Consider the following 19,021-nt stretch of genomic DNA (forward strand, 5'->3'; position numbering starts at 1 on the left):
CACTCCTGTGTCTGGGACTGTGCCTTTATTCTGAAGTTAGTTTCTGGTTTCTGCGAGTTTTCAATTTTCTGGAATCAACTTTCATGATTTGATAGTTTTAAGACCAAGCGTGAGTTTGTTGTTTGAGATTCTATCCAGTCTTAAGCTGTTGTAAGGTGTGATGTTAGAGTTTGTAGTGTTGGTAAAGTTTTGCAAGTTAAGAATGGACTCAGGCTTTACAAAACACCTTAAAATCAGTCCAGTGTTTATTTGCTTCAATGCATCAATTAGAAGTTAAGTGTTCATTTCTTAGGATTCACAAAACCAGGGCTGTGAGGGGGCATGAGGATGAATCACGAGCACACAATCAGATCCTTAAGAAATCAGCTTTTCTTTCCATCTCCCCTCCTCCTCTCTCCTCCAGAGCCATTGAGAAGTTGACGGGGCAACAGTTCGACGACTGCTCCTTCAAGGTGTCCTACATCATGGACATGGATGCTGCTCCACCTGTCCAGGCGGTCCGCACTCGGCGCGGGGGGCGATCGTCCCGGGACCAGGGCCCCTGCCTGCCCGGGCCCTCGGGGGGCTACGGCGCCCCGCGTCCCCGGCAACACGACTTCCCCCTGCGCATGCTCGTGCCTACTCAGTTTGTGGGAGCCATCATCGGCAAGGAGGGCCTGACCATCAAGAATGTCACCAAACAGACACAGTCCAAGTAAGATGGTCGACCGCCTGGTCCCTGCTGGGTGTTGTCTTTTTTCCCCCCAGATTCATTCTTGTACAGTTTCATCTTCATTTAGCTTTTTGCTGAATGAATGAAACATCGTGGTGCCATGAGTGGGTTGCATTTGAAAACAAACTGTCTGAGCTATACTGAAAAAGTGGCCACAAATTATTCATAGCTAGAGGATTGCATGTTTTAATGTTGGATTAGATGCTCCTCGTGAAAACTGTTTATTTTCTTTTTTTAATCCTAGTTTGGTTATCGTGATGTTCTTTTCTGTATCTTTATTAATTTGCACTGCACTGGGTAATTTTCATTTTCAAATAATGGATTCTCTCTCTCTCTCTCTCTCTCTCTCTCTCTCTCTCTCTCTCCCTCTCTCTCTCTCCTCAGGGTGGACATTCACCGGAAGGAAAATGCAGGTGCGGCAGAAAAGCCCATTACCATCCACTCGACACCCGAGGGCTGCTCCTCCGCCTGCCGCATGATCCTGGACATCATGCAGAAGGAGGCCAACGAGACCAAGACGTAAGCATGCACGTCCAACGTTGACAGGCGTCCACTCAGATGTGCTGCATATATACAGAGCATATATACAGTATATACACCCCCCACAGGGCAGATTAGCCATAATGACTGCAGGGCCATAATCCTATCCTTTAACCTGCCTGCACACCTTTTAATCTCACTGTGCATTCTCTCGCTGGGACCCACTAACACAGTAAACACAGCGCACACAGTCCCACACGTGACCACAGATTAGCTTTGATGGAAACGAGGCCAACGCATCTAATTGGCCGTGACACATTTAACAAGACGCTGCACCTTTTAAACTCCTCTGCTCGATCTGAGGATCAGGGCACACCTTTAATACATGAATACCATTTTGTGTGTGTGTGTTGTTTGTCGACTATCACGTCTGAGTTTAAACATGTTTCCATAGCTTTTCATTTCAATCTGCACAAGAGGCTGCGTCCTGGTGAAAAAAAACGTCACACTTTCACTTGCTGTCTGATCCCCAGCCTGGTGTTTTAATGTGTGTATTGTACACCGTGTGCACAATCTTAGACATATACATTCACAACTCTGAAAGTTCCCCTCTTGCTGCGATTGCTTTCAATCTGTGGAGAGCCAGAGGAAGAGGGGGCTTAACACTTTTATGTCACATCTGTGCTGTCATCCTCTTTCCTTTGCTCGGATGATATTTAAGGAATGTTGGGACATTTTGGAGAATTTGCCTAAACACTAAAAATAGGGGAAACGGTAAATGTCAAGGAAACTTTAAATCAAACCAGTCAGAGGAATTTCCACTAGAGTAAGTGAGCTCCAGTATCTTCTCTTAAATTAGAATTTAAAAACACATGCAAAAGCAAAAGACATCAGCCGTTTTCAGCCATGAACTCCCGAGAATGTCCAGAAAAGGTGGGGGCCAGGTTTTCTCTTGAGTTTGCCTTCACATAAGGAACAAAGAAGTAGATTCTCTGATCAGAAGCGTTCACAACAACACAGACATCTCCAGCGTTCAGCGACTGACTGAGAGCAGCTGTGGAGAAGCATCACCGGGACGTTTAAACAGCATCGTTGTCTCGTTCCATTTGCGTCAGAATACAACTGTTGTGAATTGCCTCGGTCGAAAGCGCCTGCCAAGTGCCTGCAGTGTAATCTAACAAGATATCAGTCAGCTGGTCTGATCCACCTCAGACCGTCAAATCATTAATCCTGCCCTCGAGAGTCACGGGAACTCCCACGCCTCCGAAGACACCGAAGTGTTTACCAGGGGGGCGCCACACGTGCAGAAATGAACTCCTCGCCGCGCCCCCCCCCCCGTCCACACCCTTTAATTTCACGGAGCCCGAGGAGACGCGACACCAAGCGAAACCCGAGCAGCTTAACTTGACCTCTAAACTCACCACCACCACCACCATCATCTCCCCTTACTTGTCCCACACCCCACCCCAAACCCAGTCACCCTACAGCTCTCAATCATGCCCTGATATACCCCCCCCCACCCCACCCCCCCACCACACACACACACACACACACACACACACACCCTCAGTTTGCCTGCAGACCAGAAATATAGATAATACAGTAATTATATATCTGCTATTATAATAACCATCTCATCCCGTGTTGTTTGCAGGCTTTATTTATCTATATATTTATCAGTTTTTCTCTATTTTTTTTTGTCCGCAAAGTTCCTATAATTATATGAATTTTGCACAATAGATAAGCTAGGAATGTTTCATTATTAAAAAAAATGTAATAAAATGTAATAAGCTTATTTAAGACAAACACATCAGAGCTTTATTTGAGTAAGTTTAGTTTATTGTAGTGTTTTTAAATTCTTGATTTCCTGGAAAGTGTCTTTGAAAAATGCCTTTATAAAAAATAATCATTTCAATATTATTAATGAATGAATCAAGACAACATTTGTTTTTGTGTCACGAACAAAATAACACCGACATTTATCATCTCCTTCAGAGTTGCCTATGAATGATGTGAAAAATCTTGTTTCATTTTTTCAAGGCCTTTGAGTCAAAGCTCGAGACTAAACTATTAGAATCACACAATCATTCCACTCGTCTTTACACCAGAACACGTCAGGGTTTTATTAACCACTTTGAAATCCTCATAATTTACACAACATCCTAATCATACAGCTTTCACAAATCTGTTTCCTTCAGAATATTCTTAACTACGTCAACAATAATCAACAGTTTTTATCTGTGCAACTTTGGCTTGCAGATAACTCAATGACATGTGATTCGGGGTCAAGTTTGTATTTGCTGATAAGTCCGTAACTTTGGTTTTGATTAAAAATGTTATTCCGTCAAGGAGGTAATGTTTTCACCAGGGTTTGTTTGTCTTTGTAAGCAGCATTACACAAAAACTGCTGAGTGGATAAACACAAAACCTGGTGGACGGATGTGATTATGGATCAGGAAAGAACCCAACAAATTTCGGTGCAGGTTCGGATCAGGAGGCGGGTCCAGGAACAATTCATCACTTTTTTAAGAGGGCGTTATTCTTATGATTTCACCAATTTTCCAAGGATTAATTAATTCATGGATCTAGATAAAAAGAAATCAAGCCTATCAAGTGATATTGAATTTATTAGCTGTGACATTTGTTTGTCGAATGCAGCTTGATTTAATTTAAGTAGACTGTTGGGCTTTGGCAGAGATATGTGTTTCACTGACTGCTCTTCTTTGAACCGTCGTTCTGCTTATATATGTAAGAGATGCTAGGTTGTATCTGTTATTTAGGATAAACTTAGTTATTTCAAGGAAACATTCTGAACTAATAGAAAATAAAATATGATGAATTAAACATAACCCAGTGAATCATCCCGTTTGTTTTAAAGGTGAATGAAAAAAAAAAAAACATTTCAGGGTTTTCGCTTGTTTCAATCAGACCTCGTTCGTTGCAAATGGCTGTGATGACTGTTTTACTGCAGTTAGAGACACAACAACACAGAAACACAAAGTCATGATGACAACACGTTAAAACTCAACTGCTTCTTGTAGAAATCAGGGCATTTTTCCTGTGAAGTCTGTTACGCTGTGGTTACGCTGGTGTCTTAACGCGGTGGCTCTGTGCTCCCAGCAGCACTTCCAGCTGGGCAGCTGTCCACATTCCTGCTCATCCCCATCACAGCGTCGCATTCCTCACAGCACATCAGTGACACTCAGCTGAACATGGTCCTCTTGTCTAACCTGTGTGTGTGTGTGTGTGTGTGTGTCTGTGCAGGACGGAGGACATCCCTCTGAAAATACTTGCTCACAACAGCCTGGTTGGCCGGCTGATCGGGAAGGAGGGCCGCAACCTGAAGAAAATCGAAGAGGAGACAGGGACCAAGATAACCATCTCCTCGTAAGTCGCCGAGAGCCGTTCCTCTTTCACACACGCCCACAGCGCTCTGCAGTGACACGGCAGCTGTGTAACACCTCCAGGACAACACACGTACACACACACTGGGGCGCTTGTGGAAAAGCAGCAGCACCATCCTCTGTGACTTCAGAGATGAAGTTTTGACTGGTTCCAGTGAAACCAGGGCTCGAATAACGTGCATTGATTTCAACTTCCTGTTGCCGCGCCTTTCTCCCCGTGCCGTTCATTCTCCTTTTGTCGTGTGGTTTCACTCAACCGCTGCAGAACACACGTGGAGAGTTGATAACAGCTCCTTCACTCCGGCACATGACAGCAGAGAGCGAGGTGGAGATCGCACCCCCGTTTAACGAACTGCACTCGTCAAAACCGCGCGATCCTTCAGGGCTAATGAGTCGCTGCGTCCCTGCGAGCTCTGAGGACGCAAAGAGCCTCGAGGAGAGACAGAGATCAAGAGAGAACGAGAGGCTCCTTTTGAGAAGACGCAAACAATACACGCTGAGCATCGATGGTCCTTTGAGAGCGTTCTCCACCTCCTGCGACACCAGGGAAAGGAATGAGTTTTTGCCTCAAAGGCCTTAAGGTGTTACTGCACGGTCCGGGCAAATCCCTGTAGGATTCATGGAAACAGGCTAAACTCAAGTTTTAGTTTCACTATGACTACTGGGCTGTTCTTGTCAGGAACACTGTCATCAAGATTCAGTTTCCAAATCCAAGAAACCATCATAGTGGCTGAGCTTCAAAAAACGACAGTAGTAAGGGCAAAAGATTCGTAAGAACAGTGTCACACAAAGTGCTTTACAGAATAAAATCAGTTAAATCAATAAAAACGACACCCACCGCCCCATCCAAACAGAGAACCCAGAACTATTTCTGAGGAAAAGCTTTGGTCAATCTCACAAATTCACTTTAAATACACATAATACACTTTTTTTTAATCTTTTCAAAGTCTAAGCAGTAATCAAGCCACGTGGAATCGCAAGGAGAAGTATAATTACATGTTCATTTTACAGCAGAGTTATTGTAATTATGGGTTTCTAACATGTAAATAGTGTTGTTGCCTGATCATTACTGTTTACTGGGAGCTTAATTGCACGGACGAGCTTGAAAACCAAACAAACGTGGATGGCCTGTGTTCTGTTGTTCAGTGTCATTAAACCAACTGTTAATTAATATACTGTGGTTATACCATCAGCTCTGAAGTCAGTTCGTGCCCTCGAGTTGTCTTATGATAATTATTAACTTATAATCTGTTGAGTCGACCACCGATCCCATACAGCCAACAGCCGAGGACCATTATGTTTTCAGGTTTTCCGTCCATACGATTCTTGCGAACACGATATTTCAAGATCACCTTGAGGTTTTGTCAAATTCTATAAATTCCATAAATCTGATCAAAATGTTCACTTGCTTTTGGAGCTAAACCCAACTACTAACACTTAGGTTGCATAAACAGGAAATCCACTTAACAACACCTCAGTCTCCTTCACCCTCTGAGAAGATGCGTTCAAAATAAGAGCGTAGCTGTTCTTGTTACTTTTCTCGTTATGCAGGTACTCATTGCTGTGTGTGTTTGTGTGCGCGTGCATGTGTGTGTGTGTGTGTGTGTATTTGTGTTTGCAATCTCCCTTCCAGGTTACATGAATTAACTATTTACAACCCTGAGAGGACCATCATAGTGAGGGGCAGCCCGGAGGCGTGTCATAAAGCCGAGGTCGAGATAATGAAGAAACTGAGGGAAGCCTACGAGAACGACGTTGCTGCTTTAAACGTAAGCTCATCGCCTGTTTATGTGTGTCTCTGTGTGTGTGTGTGTGTGTGTGTGTGTGTGTGTGTGTGTGTGTGTGTCACGATCTCAGGTTGACTCACACCGAGTGACAGGCGAGAAGCGATGATGCACACCAGGATAATATCACCTCTCCATGCAGTGCACATTACCAGCAAGATTAGAAATACCCGGCGTTGTGCGCTCGGTAAATTGATAACAGTAAACGATCGCTGAATAGCTCATCAGTGACTCCAGCGTTTGAGTTCAGTGTCTGTGGACCGGGGGGGGGTGTGTGTGTGTGTGTCTGTGTTCGACCGAGCCTCTGACTCATGCTCGCTTCCCCGCTGTGCGCGTGTCTCCTGTGTTCCTGCCGTAGCACACTGCGTTTCCCAGCATCCATCTGATCTCTGTAGGCCGCCCTCCCTCCTGTCTCCTCTTTCACACTGCCCTGATGACATCACAGGTGCTGCAGCCAGAAAGGTCAACCAGAGAGGAAGAGAGGCAGTGATGCTGTTGCACGCTGCACACACAACACAGTGATGGACGCCGATAGTGTGACTGTAGTAACTGAACTTGTAGTAAGAGCTGGAGCTTGTGGAGGGAGGTTATGTATCCGGGGGACATGCTTTTTCTCCACTTTCACACTGTCAGTCTTCTTTTGAATTTTTGAAATAATTGGCTGGGAAACGATCATAAAGAAGCAGAACGCAGCATGCGGGGAAAGCGCTGTGGCTGCTGCGAGGAAAACTGGCACCTGCCAGGCACGAGTGTCTACCGTGAGCGGTGAGGGCCATCTAGCGTGACACAGTGGATATTACATTGGAAGTGAAAGGAGACCGCGTGTCTCGTCAGGGCCAGGAACCCAGAATAGCTGAATGACTGTAAGGGAAAGAATATTTTAGTCATTGCTTTAACAATGGAAAACTGTCCTTTTCACAAGCGTAGACAAATGTCAGTCTGGTTTTCAGCAGGTTGTGACTTTTCAGACAGTGGTGTGGGTTCTCAAATGTTTTTTTATCTGAACACTCGAACCATAAAGAAACTATTTTATCTGAAACATCAAAATATTTGAATCTGCCGTTTCAATTCTCCATAACTTGAAACGAACTGTGTCTTCCTTTTTTTTCAAAACACAGTTTGACACATTCCGATTATTTGTGTTGTCTGGAGACCAAATCCATTTCCGAATCACTTTAAAAAAAGGTGTAAAAAAAGCAATAACAAAACAACCATGAAAATTAAAATGTGTGACAATGTGATGTATCCTTCTTCTGTCTCATGACTAAAACCCGTCGCTGTCTCTTTTCTTCTTCTTCTGCACAGCAACAGGCCAACCTGATTCCAGGCTTGAACCTGAACGCTCTGGGCATCTTCTCCTCTGGCCTGCCGATGCTGCCCCCTGCTGCCGGACCACGCGGTGCAGTGCCCACTGTGGCACCAGCAGGATACAACCCATTCTTAGTGAGTATGAACCGTGTCCTGCCCATGACCAGATTCTTCTTTTAGAGATTCTTCTTTCGACATGCAGGGGATTGATTTTGAGGAATTTGCATCCAACACATAGTACACCAGGATCCTCCTGCAGTGGTTTGTGAATGAAACAACACCGTGTTGACTCAGGCCTTCGTGCATGATGCTGTACACAACAAGCAGAAATCCCCCATTTCCCTCAGAGATGAGTCAATTTGTCTTTAAAACAAAAGTCTCCAGTCACCATCAGATCAGAGCGAGCCAGAGTGTGTGTCAGTGGATCTGCATTCTTCAGTCAAAGGAGTTACCGTGTGATTCACTGTGAATTTACGCCCCTGAAATTCTCCCCAGCTAGAGCTAAAGTTGTGTACACGGATGGGTCCTCTGAGGAGTGTGTATATGTGTGTGTGTGTGTTTTAATCGTGTGTTTCTGTGCTGTCTGATCGTTCTGTTTTTCACTCTCCTTTCAGAGTCAATCTTCACAGTTCAGTGGCCTGTACGGGGTTCCTCCAGCAAGTGCCGTCCCCCACCAGCACTCAGTATGTTCCCTCAAATCTGCCCTGCAGCTAATGTTGGTGATCAGAGATGGTGTTCTGTGCTGTTGTGATATTTTACGGCACTTTGAAACACACAAGAAGCTTTGGAACAGCCTCACCGTTAAGATGTAACAGTTTTCTTCCTTCTTTTCTGTTATTAAGCAGGATTATGCAAAAACGCCTCAGCTGATTTTCCATGAAATTCTGGGAAAGGGTGGGGCCTGATCCAAGGAAGAACTCATTAAATGTTGGTGCAGATCAGGATCAGGGGGCAGATCCAAGAACCTTTATTCTCTTTCTGTAACATTGTGAGATTGCGTGTTTTTCAATATTTTAATCGATTTCTCAGAGAATAATTCACGGCATCTTAATGAAGAAATCAGGCTTGTTAAGGGAACATATTTTTTATGTGTGTGTGCAATTTGGTCCCGATCCAAATACAAATCTGGATCTAGTGAATTCAATCTGGGGTATGCACTCTACACATTACGTTGGAAAATATCCACCCACTTCTTATCAAGCTATTACCGAATGAACAACTAAAGGAACATATAGGACTGATGGAGAGAGAGAGAGAGAGAGAGAGAATATAGTTATCACACCATTACAACCTCGCAGTCCTCATCTGTGTTTGACAGTGGATCTGACTTTCCTGCGCACCATCCCCCCCCAGTCGCCAGAACACCACAGATATTTCTAAAAGGAGACTTTTCCTCCCAGAGTTGTGGCTCGCAAAAATGTACTTCATCAGCGTCAAGTACTCGCGTGTTTCCAGGCTAAGAAAAACAAAAACATCAGGCAGCCATCTGCCCGTAGAGGAAATATTCCATTCATTCTCAGCCAAAGTGGTCATGTGTGCCCTCATGAAGAACTTTCCTTTGCATGTGGTGACATCATGTTCGGCTGCTCTTCAAGTATTTGACAGGTTGAGTCACAAATGTTTATAACGATTTAAAGTACCTTTTCTTTTTTTTGAGTTAAGTAAAACAGGGGTTGAATATTTTTATTTTCTTTTTACAGCAACAGGCTCCAGAGCAGGAGGTCGCCTACCTCTTTATTCCAACTCAGGCAGTCGGGGCCCTGATCGGCAAGAAGGGCCAGCACATCAAGCAGCTCGCCCACTTCGCTGGAGCTTCCATCAAGGTGGGACTGACACTGGGCTTCAGTGAGGAAGGGCTAAACCAGTGTTCATCGACCCGCCTGTTTAGACCTGGTATCAACATCAGCCCTGAAGAGTCCGATCACAAGTGGTCAGTGCCAAGTTCGGGTCTTAATATCCAATCACTCACTTTGGGAGTTGGTCTTGGATGAAAAGTCCATCCTGGGCTGCATAGGCGAAATACAATGATCCTATTTTTTTTGAATGGGTAAAGTCTCTCTTCATAGCAGAGCTGCACATTCATTAATTCCGTCCCTCCCGACTCCGCTCGCCCTCTTTCTCTCTCGCTCGTGCTGACACACCTCCAAAGAGTTGGACATCTGACACATGTGTAATCCCCAGACTGACCGAAAACATAATTTGGTCTTTGCAAACACAAATACCGGGTGTGATTATTTACATGTAAAGCCGGGAAGTGAGATCCAGTCCCAAACGGTCACAGGAGACACATTCAGAACAAACTTTAATACAGCGTGTGGACAGACGAACTTAGTGTTGACCACTTGTGATCCCAAATCTCTCAGGACCGATGTTCATACCTGATCTAAACTGGGCACTTGAGTTGACAAACCCCAGTTAAACCAGGGTGTCCATAGGGTCTAAAAATAGTTTAACATTCAATCATCTGAATTGTAGGACTTTAAAAGTGTTATAATATGTGAAAATGTTATTATTTATGTCTTAAATATGTTTTTCGAAGGTCTTAATTATGTAATTGCTCATTTTATGCTGCTTCCCTCACGCTTCAAAATGATTATTATTTCGTTTTTCTGTGAAATGTTTTGGTGGCCTGCATAGTTTGTACAGTTTGTGTCCACTAGAAGAAGTTCTTTCTCAAGGATACAACTATTTGCATGCTGTAATAAAACAATAAACAAGGCCAATGTGGAATTGATAACTGAGTTAACCAACACCCCCGTCAGAATTGATATCAGTGCCCTCGGCTCTGAAAGACTCGATCTACCTCCTGAGTCTGTAGCCTGAGAGATAACCGTTTCAAAGGTTATTCTCTACGAGGCTTGAGAGCTCATAACTGTGACTTGTTGAAACCTAATCTAAATACACATCTAAATACACATTTTTTCAAAGCTTCACATTGAGCGTTATATTCAGTCAGTTAAGAAGTGAGCGCCGGCTGAGTCAGCAGCACTTCATGCACCACAGCTGAGGATGTTGGTTATTTATGGTCAGAAACAAAGAGGACAGGAGATGACTAGTGAGCTGAAACATTCAGAAAGCCCCTGAAGCTCCGTCTGGAGAGGTGAGACAGCTGCTCCATGAATCCTCACAACGGAGCAGCAGGCAGCTTCTCCCATGATTCACTGGTTCGCGGTGAATCACCACAGAACACGAGCATCGACCTTTGGCCTCATTCTCTTCCTTTTTGTCTCCATTACCTGTGTGTGTGTGTGTGTGTGTGTTTGTGTCTGTCAGATTGCTCCACCCGAAACCCCTGATGTCATTGTTAGGATGGTGATCATTACTGGAACTCCAGAGGCTCAGTTTAAGGTAAAACACGGGAATATATCTTCTTTGAAAAGTTCAGTCAGACATTTTTGGATCAAGCTGCTCCTGAAGGTTGAGGAATGTTTGCCGTTCACAGTTTCATAGTAAACAGCAGTGGATCACTGTGTGTCCCCATTTTCCCCAGTCTCTCCTTGCCTCATACCCTCCTCTGTATTCCAGGCCCAGGGTCGGATATTTGGGAAGCTGAAGGAGGAGAACTTCTTCACAGCGAAGGAGGAAGTCAAGCTGGAGACTCACATCAAGGTTCCCTCCACCGCAGCCGGCAGGGTCATCGGTAAAGGAGGCAAGACGGTGAGTCCAAGCTGGATTTATTGATTTCTTGTCAAGGTTGCGGTTTTTTAATTTAGGTTATATACATAAAACTATGTATATATATTTAAATACATCACAAAACTTACTTTTGGCCACGACGAATGATGCCTTTTCTCTTTATAATTTGACTTTCCCCTGTTAAAAGTTTTTTCTTTAGTACTTATTCCTTACTCTTGTTGAGGGTTAAGGGCAGAGGATGCCACATTTTGTTCAAGTCCTATGAGACAAATTGTGATTTGTGAATTTGGGCTATGAAAATTAAATTTGATTGATTTTGATTTTGAACATCTTTACTCAGCAACAGGGGATATTGTGACTATATTTCCTGTAAATTGACACCTTCGCCTGAGACTTAAAAATACGAGACATGTTATTTAAGATTTATCAGTTCCATTCTTAAAGTGTATTTTTTCAACTTTTATTGAATTTACCCACAGGCTTTATTTATGGACAAGTGTATTTACTTGAAATAAAGTAACAGTAAAGGTGTTTACTGTGTATGAAGTAACAGTTGTCTGCATGGTGTCATATGTGGTAATCTCAGTTTTTCCATAATCCGATACCTCCTCTCTCAGTGAGCTTTGTTTGTGAGGCTCTCTGTGACATTCAGAATGATGCAATGACCCCTGACCTCTGCGTCTGTGTCTCAGGTCAACGATCTACAAAACCTAACGAGTGCGGAGGTCATCGTGCCGCGGGACCAAACTCCAGATGAGAACGATGAGGTCTTTGTGAAAATCAATGGCCATTTCTTTGCCAGCCAGGTAAGAAAAAAAAAAACAATTGATAGCCCTGAATTTATTTCCAGTTATTTCAGCTGATAAGTTTGCAGGTGTCAAATACATACAGCGCTTTACAGAACAGGTTATTGCCATTCACCCTTTCAAACACACACATTCATACAATAACTTTTTTCTATGAGGGGCAATTTGCGGTTTGGTTTCTTTCCCGGAGAGACGGGGGTCGACCTGCTGGACAACCGCTCTACCCCCTCGGCCACAGCCGCCCTAAATGTCTGAGAGCAACAGTCAATTGAAATAGAAATTGAAACGTAGAAATGAAAAATACTAATAAACGCAGGAAGTAAATCTAATATGTCTTACATGTAATTATTTTACATTATTGTGTTTAACGGGCTTCAAAAAAAAAAAAGGGGGTTTTCAGTTCCTCTGGTTTATCAGATCTGTGATCATGTCGGATCTATGACTTTACACTGCAAGAAAGAAAACAATGAAAACAGTGTCAAATCATTTTCTCACACACTCAGGAAACACAACGAGCTGCAGGTTCATGACAATACTTTTTTTTGACAATCACAACTCATGAAGAGTGTGAGAACAAATCACAGGGTCTTTGTCAGCAGATGGAGTTTGCTCAGTTGTCATGGAGATGGATCCATGTGTGAAAGAAAATCTGTCTCCATGGCAACTAGGCACAATATGTGAGTAAGTCAGAGTTGGTTTGTGTTGTTAAATCATTTCCAAGAACAAGAATGATGACAACCTTTGTTAAGGTAACATACAACAACAGAACCATGATAATAAAGTAAAAAAATACAACGGTAAAAGGAAAAACAAGTCATGTGGTTCACCCACCCACAGACCTTTGGTCAGTGTTTGGTTATTATTAGTTTATGTAGTTAATACATAAAACTTTAAAAAAACAAAATAATTAAATATGACAACGTGAAATGAAATAAAAATACCTATCTTATATGATAACAAATTTCTATGGATATCTCATGTGCATTATTCATACCATCCCAAAACCCATGATTAAAAAATTAAGGCAGATTAAAAAACAAGAACAAAAAGTAAACAACCCATGATTAAAACACTGTGGCCAAATTGGGCAGATTACAAAAATATATTAAAACAAAAAACCTAACTTAATAACCCATGATTAATAATCTACAGCCAATTACATAAAACAAAATAAGATGAATTAACCCCAAATTCGCATTCAAACACCCAAGAAAATACAAAGCCACAAATATGCAAATAAAAATGATAAAATAATCACACATGATCACTAGCTTGGTTTTGATTAAGCGGTATCGTATCTTTGTATTTAAAGTTATATCATTACTACTGTTTGTTAAGTTCAGATAAATTACTCCAATATTGACAATTATATACTAATTTGCAATCATTCACAGACATTTACATATAGACTTTAGTTAATAGAATTTCTCACAGGACTCTTTTTACTTTATACATTTTCATATGGACACCCAGCGTGTCATGGCTCGGCTTAAACCTCGTCCCTCTCTTGCCACAGACTGCGCAGAGGAAGATCCGGGAGATCATACAGCAGGTCAAACAGCAGGAACAGAAACACCAGCAGGGCGCCGCTGTGTCACCGCACCACTCCAAGTGACCTGGCGGGCTGACTTCCGCGGGCGCCAGCCAATGAATGTAGCCCCTCCCAAAACGGACAGAGACCTACCTAGGCTAAGGCCGAGGCCCAAGGGGGACATGCAGGGCAGACCAGCAGCACCGGGATCAAAACCAAAGAACTTTACTGTGGGGGAAACAAGTGAGAGCCAAAGGCTGAAGGCATTGTGTGTGCACTGCCAGCCCTGTGAGTGCAGATAGAGGAGGAGAAACCATACTGATATAACACAATGAAAAAGAAAAAAAGAAAAAGGCCAAAAAAATAAAGAATCTGCAAGAGATGGAAAATGGCAGAGAATTGGAACTGAGCTGTTGTCTTCACGTTAAAAAAAGTCAACAGGAAATAGTACAGAGCCCTGCATAACGTTATCTTTTTAGTTGGACTAACATAGTTCTAACAAACGGATAAAGCAACTGTATTAACACAAACGTATACGAGGCATTGTGATTGACATTTTTGGGGTTAGAATGAGAGCGAGCGACAATGGACCTTCTCCTTGAGATATTCAGATTGCAAGATTGATTATCCTTAGCAGTATTATTAATACAGAGTAGAGAAGTATATTGATGCACACTGAGGGTAAGCACTGTTGTTTTTCTACTAAATGACAGTACAGCTTGGTGTAGTTTGTAAATGTTTTATCGTGCTTGTTCCAGAGATCGATCGGACCTTGACAGCCACAAAACACAACAAAACCCCTGTTTCCCTTGTTTGTTCACACTTGAGGCCACTGAAATCAGTAAACAGAGAAAACCCCTATAAGTTAAACCTAATGGTGAATGGTTCTGAGTCTTTGTAACAAGCCTGTGTGTGTGCCAACACAAAAGATAACGTCCCTTTGAAACGTCTCTTCCCATTCATATCCCATGCTACACATATTTCTTTTTTATGTCTCTCCTCTCCGCTTCACTTTCTCATCACTCTCTCTCATCTGGCATCATGGCTTTTTAATAGGATAAAAAATATTTGTCGTCGAGGAACACCTCTTTTCCCCCCCCGTAGCCTTTTGACAACAGTGAACTGACTGCCACTTTCGCTCAACAGAGGTCAGACGCCACCGAGGGTTTTTTATCATTTTTGAACCAGTAAACTGGTTTCACTCTCCCATTCTGTAGAGTATATCTTCATTAAAGCTTGCTGCCCATATATATAAATATCTATTTAAAAAAAAAAAGATAATCAAAAGGATGTCTGAAGGCGTTGTCCTCCCGTAAGTAAATAATTTACGTCTTAAAAGAAAAAGGGTGCACCTTTGCTTGTAAGTAGACGACCGGCCGTTTTATTTGAATGTGCACTGCCACACGCTCGGCCTTATGAGGACGTCAGGAGGGTCGGCACATGATGTGAGCTGAGGGCCCTGGGAAAAGGGGGACAGGACGCAGAGGGCGGGAGAGGGCAGACTTGTGGTGTGTGGAGTGTCAGTGAGGGTAAAGGTTTTGGGGTGTCGAGGGGTGGGTGGGGTTGCGTTTGGCTTTAACCCTCTCTCGTCGGGGAGCTCTCTGAAAACGGCAGGACAGCTGTGAATGTACAACATGCAGCCTTTTTTAGAAAAACTGTCACCCCCCTGCCGTGTCCAGCGTGGGCCGGGCCAGAGGCACAGACACACAGATTGTCATCCTCCCTCCTCAAGCTCTTCTTTTTCTTTTCACTTTCACTTTTTTGTGTGTGTGTGTGTCGTTTTGATTCTGACGAGCCGGGCCGGCTGCTGCGCGAGCACGCTGGACACGCAGGTATGTCCTGGTGTCCCCTCTGTGCTTTTACTTTGGAGACCGTGGAAGCTTGTTGCCTTATTTTGTCACCACACGACCCATCAGCTTCATCTTCCAGACTTAAAAGGTTATTGCCAATACGCACAGCCTCCTCCTTGTGTGTGTACGTGTGTGCGTGTGTGTGCGTGTGTGTATATATATAAAAAGAGAGTAATATTTATGAATCTATTTTTTTCCTATTTTGTGATGAGAGCTATTGATAAGCAACAAAAAGAAAAACAAAGTCCTTTTCTTTTTTTCCTCAGTGGGACACTGCCATATTATTTTGAAGGGAAGCGTTTATTTTCTTGAAAAACTAGACTATGAATAATAATATAAATGAAAAACCTGAAAAATAGGAGAACAGCAGCGTGAACGACCGTGCTAACTTTGGTCAGGATGTGAACAGTGCGCATGTCAGTATTGTGATCTACCTCAGGCTTCAGGGTACCTCAGTCCAATCTTTCATTTCCCCTTTTTTCCACATTTTGTATGCCTTGTTAACCTTGTTGATCATTTTGAGAGTTTTTAATTTTCTTTTTTAATGAAAACAAAAAAAGAGAGATCAAAACAGAAGATCTTACAGTTATCTCTGAGCTTTTCAGGTCCAGCTGACTAGTGAAACTTTGTACACCGTAGTCAACTCTGGCGGACTTGTCTTTGCCTGGACGCCAGATGACCTCTTAATGATAAAGGATTTCCAAGTCCATATTCTTTTTATTTGCTAAGAAGGAATGAAGTGCAGGATCTAAGGGGTACATACCTGGTTCTGAATGTGGATGTTGTGTTCTGATTTCACCATTTAAAAAAACAACAACAACATACAAACTGGTTGATAGAGAGACTAACCAACTGTACCTCCTGTTTTTTCCCAACTGTACCTCCAGGTTTTTTTGAGACTTAAAAACAAAACAACAACAACAAACAAAAAAAAAACAATGACGTTTATTCACTTGTATGAAAAGAAAAAAAATGAATTTTATAATCACCCAAACCGATCTTACCAGCTCTATTTGATAACAGCATAACTCTGGGGTTGATTTGAAGAAAAAACAACAAAACAACAACAACGCAAAGCTGCAAAAATACACTGACAGGACTCTTGAACATGGTGTAAAATCCTCGTCTTCTGTGTAGAATGTAGAGTCGTTGAGATGTCACTGTGTACGATAAAAGATAACTGTGTATCTGTTAAACATGTACAATAGAGTCACACATAAATGCATCGTTCTCTGTCTCTCTATAACACTTACACAAGTCTGCACCTGCATTGTGAGAGATGGCGGGAGGCGTTCGGACCTCTGGACGCTGCTCGCACCCGTCTGCCCATCTTAGTTTCATCCTCTTTTATTTTTGTGCTGTACGTTTCAGAATTACCTCTCAGAATCCAAGGCTGACTTTAGTTGGTTACTAAACCAATGTAGGGCAACAACAAAAAAATAAAGAAAAAAGTATTAAATAAATGAGTGATCTATATAGTGAAAGGTAGTGTTTGTCTTTGGAGTTCTTTTAACTGTTTTTAGAGGGCAGACTTTTGTCATCAGATGAGGTTCTTCTTTTTCTTCGTCCCGGTGAACACAGACTAGCAGTGCTAAAAAACAAAAACGTAAAAAGGTCTATGGAACTCACACAATGCCTGAGGCCGTCTCAGCGAGCCTCCCCGCAGCCAGTACAGTACCTCACACTGATGACACTAGCTCAGCAGACCTGATCACAGGACCCCTGACCTTACCCACGGCCAATGCATCGCGGTGCTTCTTCTCGTAGGGCGCGTCGAGGAAGAAGCGGCTTTTCACGGTAGCACTGGAAGTTGTAGTTTGTCTGTCACGGCTTGTTTGAACTGTCAGGAGTAGTTTTTCTTTGGGGTTTTTAGAGCAGTTTTGAAGTGGAGGCCCTTTCCTTGCATCGCAGAGGCCTCCTCGGTTCAGACCTCTGTCTCTCTTGTGTTTTTTTTGGCTCTTTAGAAGCGCAGGTTTCCCTCCGGCGTGTTTGTTTTCCGGCATCTGGTTGTTGACTCACGTGAGGCAGACGCTTTCTGAGGCGAATCTTGTCAGGATGGTAGTAAACTTTGAACATCCAAGGATAGTTGTTTCTAGGTTTTTGTGGGGTGTTGCTAGGCATTAATATTCAGTACCAGAAAAACCACACAAAGTACACACATCACTGAGGATGTACAGTGTTGTTAGTCATATCACATGGTGGTTGGATAGTTTAGGCTTTTATTTCATTTAGCTTTTTTCTGTTGATCTGGGTTTTTCTCGTCATTTACACTGATTTAATGATGCATTTTTTTTATTTTTTTTGTCTGGGGCGGTAGATGTGATTCTTTGCTTTAATATTCATTCCTGTTTGATCACTATCAATAATACTAGCTGTTAAAATGTGGTTTTTAAAAAATGATCCTAGCTTGGGTTTTCAACGTATTTTGGAATCAGAAAAAAGAAAAAATCAAGTAGACATGATTGTTTGACAAGCAGGAAGGTTGACAGAGTATCAGGTCGGAAAAAAGGAAAGTTCATTATGCATGTTCTGCTTTCGGGACTGAACGGCAAACAGGGCATTTGACAACCATTCGAAAAAGGAGAGACAAACGATGGATTAGCTGAGGAAGGATTCAGTGAACCTCTGCTCAGATGTGTGCAGAACCAGAGCAGTGTTGCTTTTTTTTCTTCCCATCTTCTTGTTCAAAGAAAAAACACAACGCATTGCATGAGACTGTTCTAGGCGATCCAGTACATATAACACTTCATATAGCACTAGACCTTCAGTAGTGGTTTTACATGGATCCATTTCTTAACTGCTTTTCACCATTTGGGAAAATTCCTTTCGTTTCCTCAGTAGGTCAAAAACTCCCTCAATCCTACATTTCCCATGGGCCAAAAGGTCCCAGACACCTCAAGGTAATTGGAGACTGTGCGCCGGGCAGACATATGATCCTTATTTAACACTTCTCGTGGATCCATGCCTCTCTGGTAAACAGCCATGCTGTTGTTTTGAGTTGTGAGTGAACTGTATTGCTGAGCAACCTGGATCTGAGCAATAAAGAATATTTGAAAGAAAGGTGTTGTTTTCATCATGTTTGCTGTTTTACCATTTTAAAGTTTTTCTCCTCTGAAATAACTGGTGCCTCATTATTTGAGACTAAACAAACCACAGAATGTATTTATGCTATATTTAAAATAAATGAGATGTTCTGATACGATTTTTCGCTTCCCGATTCCAGTACCTGGACTTTTCAGAATTAAATATTGCCAAACTGCAGACATTTTAGCTTGCTCTGGCTAACGCTACACTACTGATAATGACATTCTTTGCCACTTTAAAAACAGAACTTGCCAGTGCCATACAGCGCTACAGCTTTTAGGGAGTGGCAGAGAAGAACTTGTTGCAGGGAAAAGAAAACTAGTTTTATGTGGGTGAAACCAAACTTGAAAAACATGGTAGAATGTAGTGACATCTAGTGGTGAAGTTGCATGTTGCAGCTGAATACCTCACCCTCCCCTTCCAAAC

The 19,021-nt window shown here is 42.7% G+C and overlaps 1 protein-coding gene across 1 annotated transcript in view; it reads left to right on the plus strand.

The window, feature by feature from the left end:
• igf2bp2a (insulin-like growth factor 2 mRNA binding protein 2a) overlaps positions 1–18,571 on the plus strand; it is a 49,410-nt gene extending 30,839 nt beyond the window's left edge. The window contains exons 6-16 of the mRNA XM_062402526.1: positions 404–694; positions 1,097–1,231; positions 4,457–4,579; positions 6,230–6,365; positions 7,686–7,823; positions 8,303–8,371; positions 9,389–9,511; positions 10,962–11,036; positions 11,214–11,345; positions 12,017–12,130; positions 13,647–18,571. Of these exons, the coding sequence (XP_062258510.1) occupies positions 404–694; positions 1,097–1,231; positions 4,457–4,579; positions 6,230–6,365; positions 7,686–7,823; positions 8,303–8,371; positions 9,389–9,511; positions 10,962–11,036; positions 11,214–11,345; positions 12,017–12,130; positions 13,647–13,745 (1,435 nt within the window). The 3' untranslated portion in view covers positions 13,746–18,571. The remainder of the gene's footprint in view (positions 1–403; positions 695–1,096; positions 1,232–4,456; positions 4,580–6,229; positions 6,366–7,685; positions 7,824–8,302; positions 8,372–9,388; positions 9,512–10,961; positions 11,037–11,213; positions 11,346–12,016; positions 12,131–13,646) is intronic.
• The last annotated feature ends 450 nt before the right edge of the window (positions 18,572–19,021 follow it).

Source organism: Platichthys flesus, chromosome 13 (genome assembly GCF_949316205.1).
Source record: "Platichthys flesus chromosome 13, fPlaFle2.1, whole genome shotgun sequence".
Lineage (NCBI taxonomy): Eukaryota > Metazoa > Chordata > Actinopteri > Pleuronectiformes > Pleuronectidae > Platichthys > Platichthys flesus.